Consider the following 9,598-nt stretch of genomic DNA (forward strand, 5'->3'; position numbering starts at 1 on the left):
GCTAAGAGAACTAAGAATGTTTTTTGTCATTTCTTCTTTTTCTGCTTTTCTTTTTCGATATATGCCCCAGATAATTTTTTTTTAAATCCATTTTTAAATAACTAAATAAAAATAAAAACTTTTGAAACCTCAAGATTAGGCTTCTGCAGTAATGTGAAACCGTCATTTAATAGTTTTTAATAACTGTAGTTTTTGTTTAATGGAGCTGTGCAATAATAATAATAGATTAAAAACTCACACAATAATAACAAATTCGAATTTTAAATTTCCCCCTTACACGCGTCCTTCTAAATAAACCCGTGTTTTGATTGGTTCAAAACTCATGTTTTGATTGGTTCCATGCTTGACAACATTGACATTAGGTGACATGCGCTTTCTTATCCTTCTTTCTGATTTTTGACAGCTTATATAGAAGTTTATCAAGTACGTGAATTTTAAAAATCATTGTATATTTTAATCATCCATATAAATTTTCACGTAATATTTCTTTTTTCTACTAAAATTAATGTGTTATAATGTTCTATTTGTGATATTGATGTGATTTTTTCAAAATTAGTGTTCAAGAATAATAACCCTTAACCTGAAAATATAGTGGACTTGTTTTTTACTATTTGCTATTATTTAGTGTATTCGGTTGAATAATAATAATTTTTCTTTTAGGATGTTGATGCCAAAAAAGAATAGAGTATGTATTTACGAATACCTCTTCAAAGAGGGAGTCATGGTAGCTAAAAAAGATTACCATGCCCCAAAACACCCCGAACTAGAAACTATCCCTAACCTTCAAGTAATTAAGGCTTTACAATCACTTAAATCAAAAGGTTACGTAAAGGAACAATTCGCCTGGAGGCATTATTATTGGTAAGCCTATTTATTATTTACTTGTTTCTTGTAGGTTATACTTTTGGGCATGTACCTGTTTGTTTTACTTTAAACACTACTAATGACTTAATTATCTCATTATTAAACTCAGAAACAGTGAATAAGTCTATTTTTGATAAAATATGATTCCCATTTTGGCTAGTTGGTAATATTTTTAGTTGTTGAAGGCATAAGTCAAGATTTTGTTCACATTCTTCTTTACTCGATTCATGAATAATTATGTTCGCAAAATATGAGTGAGTTTCTAAGAGACTGGATAGAATTTGATCAATAATTCAATTGAACTCTAAAGAAGCAGTGTTAATTCCAAAAGATATATGATGCATTCAATATGTTCCTCGATGTGTTGATATAGTTCAGATACTACTGCTCTCTTCCTCTACTGCTAAATGAAGATATGCTTTGAATAGGTCCAATTGACAAAAATATTGTGAATCTTTTAAGCCATTTAAGATATAAGAGATATATCGAAACCATTGTTTTATAATAAAAAATCCTTTATTTTGACATATAAACAAGAGTTTTAATGTCAAAATAAGGGAATCTTTTATTAAAGGACGATATTAAATAGGGTTTCGATATCTCTCTATTGTCGATTTTTCTGATTGGACAATTTTAACACACAATTTTATCATTAACACCAATTTTGTAATCTACACAAGTCTCACATCATCAGCTGAATAATGACCACTGGTGAACACCAATCACTATAGTTGACTTCGATATAACTCCTTGAGAACCAATGCCGTCAAGTTATTTTTCAACAATATCACAAGGAAAAATTCCTGTACTGGCTGTATACCATAAATCACAAAAATTAAAAACCTTATTTTGTAAAAGGTATATGTATTTAACCCATGTAACTTATGTACAGTAGGAAAAATGAAAGAATACCCATGAACGAACATATAAATCACGCTGTATTTTCCTGTCACCGTGTCAAACAAAAAATTGGCCAGCGCCAGTACATGTAATAATTATTATTACATATACTTGCGCTGGGCAATTTTCTTTGTGACACGGTGACAGGAAAATACAGTGTGTTTTACATGTTCGTCCATGGGTATTCTTTCATTTTCCGACTGTATGTGATATTTTTCAACATTTTTCCCAAGTGCCTAAGGTACATATCATTCAGGCAATTGTGTATTTATGTGCTTTTCCATTTTGTTTAAAAATATTTTAGAATTTTGTCTACACGTTAGTTTTTTATACTGGGTGGACCAAAAGTCAGTTAACCGTTTGGTATATTAATAAAAGCAAAAATATCTTAAGTAAAAAAAAAGTTTGTTCATTGTAAATGAGTAGGTACAAAGAAGTGCATGCTTTACATTTTATGTTCAAAATGTAAACCACCATTTTTACATCATCAATACATTTTTGGCAACGCTTATACACAGTGAAACAAGTCTTTCTACAGACTTCCAAGTTGGCACGGAGAACTTCAAATTGGCAAAAACTTTATCTTTAAGCAGGGCACAAAATATCCATGATATTTATATAAATATCAAAATATCAGATATTTATATATGATATATATATCCGATATATATCCAAAATGTGATATTTGTATGATATTTATGATATTTTGAAAAACATTTCAATAGACAAACTAAATTGACTAAAATAAGACTCTAAATGTAGAATGTAACAGTATGAAAGATATATTTTTACTTTAAATAAAAAATACAAAAATATATACGTAATTCCAAGTAACAAATAAATTAACTAAACATTTTTACATTAACTTAAACATATAGGTATTTCTATTTTTCCAAAATAACTTAAAATTCTGAACATTTAAAAAACAAAATCAAGATGATGGTTCAACATCGGAAGTGTCTCTGAATCAAAACCAGTAAAGCACCCAAGACTTAATTCTGCTTCTTCATTTTCCCTTCTTTCAGTTTCTTGTTCAGGCCAAATCCATTCCAAATTGTCATGTTTTTGGTATGAAGAACTGTTTAAATATTTAAACATGAATACAAAGTTTAGTAGCCTTTTCGGTTCCTAAATTATTTCGTAATTTGGAATGCACAAGTCCAAAACTTGAAAAGCACATTTCAGTGCCTGCCGTTGAGGCTACTGCTGTAAGTAATTGGTTAATTTGTTCGAGAAATATGTTTTTATCAGGCCAAGCAGATTCAGCGATTGGAACAGACTTCCATAATAATAATGAAGATGTTTTTTTGAAATTTGGACCATACATGAAAGACGGAAAAGGTTTAGACTTCGAAGTTAGGGCCATTACAAACGGAACAAAATCTGTGTTGATTGAATTTAAATATTCATAAGTCTGTTCTTTCTGTTCCACAGTAAGTCTTTCTCCTAAAACGATGGTCCAGTAAGTTTATCAAAAAATGAGGCGAAAATTAGTATGAAATAAAATATTGATATATATCATGATATAATATAATATAAATATCATGATATATATCACGATATATGTCAGTGGATATATATCCTCATGCCCTGTCTTTAAGTACTCTCCACAAGGCAAAATCACAGGGCGTCAAACCTGGCAAACACATTCAATTGTGTCTTCTCCCTATCCAATCACTAAACTGGTCATTTAGAAACTAACGAACTTGCAATCCGTAATGAGGCATTGCACCGTCTTGCTGAAAATATCTAATACCTTGTGACTGGATTATTTACAAGGCCTTCACAGAGCATTATTTCACAGAGCATTATATATTTTCTTGGAGACATCACAAACTTGCGTGTGACTTTTTTTGATGTCAGTGTTAACTGACTTTTGGTCCACCTGGTATATTTTCAACTACAATTATAAATTATTTACAAAAACCATTTTTTTTAAGGTATTTGACTAACTCTGGCATCGAATACCTCCGCACATTCTTACACTTACCTGGAGAAATTGTCCCATCTACCTTGAAACGCCCAGCAAGGACAGAAACCACCCGTCCTAGACCAGCTGCTCTCAGATCTGAGACATCTAAACCTTCAGAAGACCGTGCAGGATACAGAAGGACTCCTGGAGGCCCTGGAGCTGACAAGAAAGCTGATGTTGGTCCAGGAACTGGAGATGTTGAGTTCAGGCAAGGATTCGGACGTGGACGGGCACCACAATAAATTTATTGATAAGTTAATTTTTATAAATTGATCAGCCAATAAAAAGTTTGGTTACAATGTTGTTTTACTCTATAGTATAGTTTATTTCCTTTTCACTTGAAATGGTGTATATTAGTTCATAATGAAGTTTAAGTAGTAGGTCACTGAAATGCTTGTTACTTATGACTAGTGTGGCCAACTCCAATTCAGTATTAATTCGGGACAAGGCTGAAAAAAATACTTGAAATCTGGGACTTTTCAGTGAAAAAATGGCCATTTTCCAAAAACAGAAAAAAAAAACATTTATCAGCCATCATTGCATGAGGCATGCCTCGGAGAGCTGATTCATGTGTACACCTATACATGAATTGATATTGTTTGTGAATCGTCTTTTCAGAATGATATTTAAAATACAGAAACTAAAGAAGTCCACAGTTTGAGTTTTTGTAGAACTATAATACCATGATATAAAATGGATGTGTTTTAAATGGTATTAGTATCACACTCCAGAAATTGTCAACTTTTTTTCGTCCCACCAATTTCTTGAAGAATAACGTATTCAAAATGTCAAAATAGAATTTTACTAAAACGTCGAAAGTTCAGATGGCCTGGTAGCCTTGTCTGGGACATGACTTCGTAATTCGGCCATGTCCCAGATTTTTTGGGCTAGTTGGACACACTATGACCTTCGAAGCTTATGATGTCTCGTGGTATGCACTTCTTCAATGTATCCATTTAGTTGACACAGATTACTTAGGATCTGTGTGTATAAGCTTCACTTAAGGTCTGTTCTCTGTCTCCAAATTCGTATCAAGGACTAATTCGTAATGAGTTTCCACTGCTACTAAATATCTCTCCTTTCTTCCTAAGATAAATCAGTACTTAATTCCATCATTAATTTTATCAGAAATGCAAAAATAGTGGTATAGTTTCAAGAATTCAACAATTAACAATATGAAAACACTCATATCACATGCACAAGGTCTGTACTCACTTGTTACCAAAACTTATTGGCAACAAGTTTCTAACTACATGATAATAACTTTTGTGTTAAACATTGAATGTCTTCACTCGGACTACAAGCAGCAATTAACATTTTTAGTCTATTTCAACATCTTGCTCTTCTAATAAGCAATTCTACTTATTCATTGGCAGATTGATATGAAAGGTTGTCACTCTATCTTTTGCATAATCGACCCATACTTCTACCAATTTGCGATTTATCTCTTGCTATTTTGATCACATGGGTCTCCCCCACCTGCTTATGTTGTTATTCCATTATTTTTTTTTCTGTTTAGTGTCTTTATACACAGTACTCTATAATTTCTTTTAATGTCTTCTCTTTTGACCTCCCAGTGTATTTCCTGTAATTCTTCTCAGTATCTCATCCCTGCTGTTTCTAGTAGTCTTGTGTTGTGGCTGTATCAGGTCTTGTTTCTGATGCATATGTCATAAAATGGCATTATAAATTCTTTACTTCATCTCAGTGTAATAGTGGTATTAACCCTTAACTGGTGACCCTATTTTTAATTACATAGATGGTGACCATGAGTCTAACAGACTCCTGGCTAAAAAAAGCTGGCACCTAAAAAATACAATCAAACAGTTTTTAACCTTTAACTACACGCTACACACTACACTTTGTAAGCCAGATATAAGAATTCTACTGGAAATATATTTAAAAATTTAATTTTTGACCTTGCTTATTTTTCTAACCTATCACTGGAATGTGCTTTACAATTTGGTTTTAGTTTCGTTATAATCGGCGTTCTGGAAAGATCGTAATTTATATTTTATTATTTGTTGTTTCCGGTGGTGGACAATATACCCCAGGATTATATTACTATTATAAGTCGCAATATAAGTACATATTTTAATTGTTTTTTAGTCATTATGGCAAAAAATATATTTTTCTTTGTAAACAATAGGTACTTTTTCTCCTGTAAAAAATCACATTTAAAAAAATTTTTTATTAGTAATTTTATTTATCATGGAATCCAGTTATTCCATGATTCCAGTTATAAATCCCAATTGGCTTACTGAAAAGGAACTCCAAGTATTCACTGATGCCGAATAAGGTTTATAACAAACAACTAAGTGTATTTTTTCAAAAAAAAATTAAACAAATCCGCTGTTTTTAAGTGTATTTTCTTGTGGCGTACAAAGTAAGCCACGGGTGTAGTTATGTTATAACTTGATGCGCGGGTAGTTAAAGGTTAATAATAAAACAATATTGTAATGTCATTTTTATTTAGCCAAAAAGAAAAAAATCAAACTGTAGGACTTATAACAAAAACAGAAAAAATGGTATAACATGTTTTATAACACAGAATTTTTAAAGTCATATTCCAAAAAAAAAAATTAAACATACAAACAAATATAATATATGTATGTTTAAAAATAGGTACATTTTATATAAAAAATTGTTAAAAACAACATAATTGCACTTCTGCACAAAACCTGCAAATCACAAAAAACGTTAAAAATCTATTCTACCCTGGTACAATTTATACAAATTTTATCACTTTCTATATAATATCCTTCTTCCACATCATCATCAGTAATGTCACTGTTCGCCTCATTATACCATTTTGTGCACACTTCTTCGAAATCATTGTCTAATACCATTGATTATAAACTTACCCATGTGTTTATTAATCAATGCTAATACTCTTACAGCTTTACGTGAACTATCCATATTAAAATAACACTAATGGTGACCTTGCGTCTAGTAGACTCGGCGACGTAAATATTTCGAAAACGGAAATTTACTCTAAAAGCTAGGAAGGTACACCGAATTACAGGTTGCTACGTATTTGTGGCGAGAAACGCAGACGCATGGTCACCAGTTAAGGGTTAATTAATATAATGTCTACTTTAACTTTCACATGTCCAATGAAAATGAAGTACTTTTCACAGCTGGCACTTTTGTGGTTTTATCATGAAAAGTCAAAAAGAAAGAGATTTTTGATAAACAGGCTTTCGAATCCTTATATCTATAGATTATTCAGTGAGTTTATTGAGGGGATATTAAGTTTTACCACAGATTTGTTGTTCTTGACAGTGGAGTCAAAGCAGAAATAACAAAGCATATTAAGATTAATTTCGAGCACATTGAAAATTAAGATTTATTAGCTTATAGAGTGAATATAATATAAAGTCAAAGTAATTATTTTATTATTATTCTTTAAATTATTTATTTATTTAAGACTGATTAAATTTGACTTTATAATAAGTTAATAAATATTAATTTTCAACTTGCTCGAAATCAATCCAAATGGACTATTGCTGTTCTTCCCCTGTACCCTTCATATCCTTAGTGCTTCTATGATTCTCCGGATTTGTGCTTATAGATTAAACTTTAAGAACATGTCTGTGGTGGAACTAAGGTCAAGGCTAAATATCAGTTCCTTAGAAGACTACAGGGTTAATCCAGTGGCGGATCCAGCATCATCAAGAGGGGGGCTGGTTGGCTATATTTCTATGAAAAATAAATTACCCGTGTTGAGCTGGCCCCCCCCCACTTGCAAAAATTAAAAAACAAATAGCCCTGATTTATGAGCTATTTATGAGCTCTCATATTCCGCAAACTAAAAATTTTGAGCTCGTTCCACTGAGCAGGAATTTAATACCCTAGTGGGGGGGGCTGAGTCAGCCCCCCCCCCCCCACTACTTAAAAATAGGAATATTGAATCGGTTTTTGCGGCAGAATTACGAGCTATTTAGATCAGTAAATTGCAATTTATTTTGTATAGTGCAGTCACTGAAGGTAAAAATCAACGATTACCTTCAATTTCGGTGAACCTTCATCGATTTTCACGAAAATTGGTCAGTGGTTAGAGGATACGTCAAGAAACAAAGGTGACATGGTACCACCTTGCGCCTTTACCCTGAGGGTGGATACCGCCCCTTCTCGGGGGTGAAAATTATTTTATAAAAAATAACTGCACAAATCAATAAAAAAACAAATTAAAAGCAAAATTTATTATACAAAGTTAATAAAATAAGTCAATACTTTTTAAGTTATTAAAGATCAAAGATTTTAATTATTTGTGAAAAAAATGCATGTTTTGAAGAGGTTTTTTGTAAATCACTGAAAAACTGTAAGTTTTTACAAAAAAGTTAATAGTAGTTTAATTCGTATAGCTTATATTCTAAGAATAAACTCTAAAATCACGCGCCTTTCGATTATTGAACTACAATCCCTTCGCAAGAAAACCATCCCTTATTCCCGGCTTAAGAGAGGGTTGTACTTAAAATAATTTAAATTAATTATTTGTCGACTATATATTGTTTAATAATTTATGAGCTCGCAAAATATACGCATCTCAATTATTGAATTGCCATTTTCTTTCTATAGTGCAGTCACTGAAGGTAAAAATCAACTATGACCTTCGATTTCGGTAAATCTCCATTCATTTTCACGAAAATTGGTGAGCGGATTTTGATACTATCAACTTTTTCTAAATCTTATTTTTGATGGGTATTTCAAAGTACTTTGACAAGTATTTAGTACCTAAGTGTTATAAAATGCATCTTTTTCCCGTTATTTAAGCTTGAACCCTTAGATTTGAACAGTCGCGGAAAAAAATATACATTTAATTACCAATAACTTAATTTAAATTAACATTAAAGGTTTTTCAAGTAAGCAATTTATTATATTCTTTATTAGCTTCAATTTTAGTGATGAAAACTTTTTTGTAAAAACTTACAGTTTTTGAGTCATTTATGAAAAATCGCTCTAAAGCATGCATTTTCTTTACAAAAATTAAAATATTTGATCTTTAATAACTCAAAAAGTATTGATTTATTTTAATCACATATAACAAATTTTGCTTACAATTTGTCCCTCTCTCGATTTGTGGGGTTATTTTTAATAAAGTAATTTTCACTCCCGAGAAGGGGTGACATATACCCCAGGCTAAAACCCCAAGTTGTTATTGTCAATTCGTGAAAATAAATGGAGATTTACCGAAATCGAAGGTAATAGTTGATTTTTACCTTCAGTGACTGCACTATAGAAAGAAAATGGCAATTCAATAATTGAGATGCGTATATTTTGCGAGCTCATAAATTATTAAACAATATATAGTCGACAAATAATTAATTTAAATTATTTTAAGAACAACTCTCTCTTAAGCCGGGAAAATGGGGTCGTTTTCTTGCGAAGGGGTTGTAGCTATGTAATCGAAAGGTGCGTGATTTAAGAGTTTATTCTTAGAATATAAGCTATGCGAATTAAACTACTATTAACTTTTTTGTAAAAACTTACAGTTTTTCAGTGATTTACAAAAAACCTCTTCAAAACATGCATTTTTTTTACAAATAATTAAAATCTTTGATCTTTAATAACTTAAAAAGTATTGACTTATTTTATTAACTTTATATAATAAATTTTGCTTTTAATTTGTTCATTTATTGATTTGTGCAGTTATTTTTTATAAAATAATTTTCACCCCCGAGAAGGGGCGGTATCCACCCTCAGGGTAAAGGCGCAAGGTGGTACCATGTCACCTTTGTTTCTTGACGTATCCTCTAACCACTGACCAATTTTCGTGAAAATCGATGAAGGTTCACCGAACTTGAAGGTAATCATTGATTTTTACCTTCAGTGACTGCACTATACAAAATAAATTGCAAT

General features: G+C 31.4%; 1 protein-coding gene across 2 annotated transcripts; it reads left to right on the plus strand.

Annotated features, from left to right (window-relative positions):
* The first annotated feature begins 325 nt into the window (after window positions 1–325).
* Window positions 326–4,035, plus strand: LOC114331041 (40S ribosomal protein S10b). Of its 2 annotated transcripts, none has more exons than XM_028280504.2 (3): window positions 326–423; window positions 661–861; window positions 3,705–4,035. In XM_028280504.2, exons 2-3 carry the CDS (start codon window positions 662–664, stop codon window positions 3,976–3,978), a joined length of 474 nt encoding a protein of 157 aa, XP_028136305.1. In that variant the 5' UTR covers window positions 326–423; window position 661; the 3' UTR covers window positions 3,979–4,035. The 2 variants fall into 2 exon arrangements, with proteins under 2 accessions (XP_028136305.1, XP_028136306.1); XM_028280505.2 differs by having other exon boundaries at window positions 370–477.
* Window positions 4,036–9,598: the final 5,563 nt, after the last annotated feature.

The sequence above is a fragment of the Diabrotica virgifera genome, chromosome 8 (genome assembly GCF_917563875.1).
Source record: "Diabrotica virgifera virgifera chromosome 8, PGI_DIABVI_V3a".
Lineage (NCBI taxonomy): Eukaryota > Metazoa > Arthropoda > Insecta > Coleoptera > Chrysomelidae > Diabrotica > Diabrotica virgifera.

Coding starts and splice junctions, on each gene's coding strand:
- LOC114331041 (XM_028280504.2), top strand. CDS start 662: ATGTTGATGCCAAAAAAGAATAGAGTATGTATTTACGAATACCTCTTC. Junction 862..3,704: donor GCCTGGAGGCATTATTATTG/GTAAGCCTATTT, acceptor ATTTTTTTTAAG/GTATTTGACTAACTCTGGCA.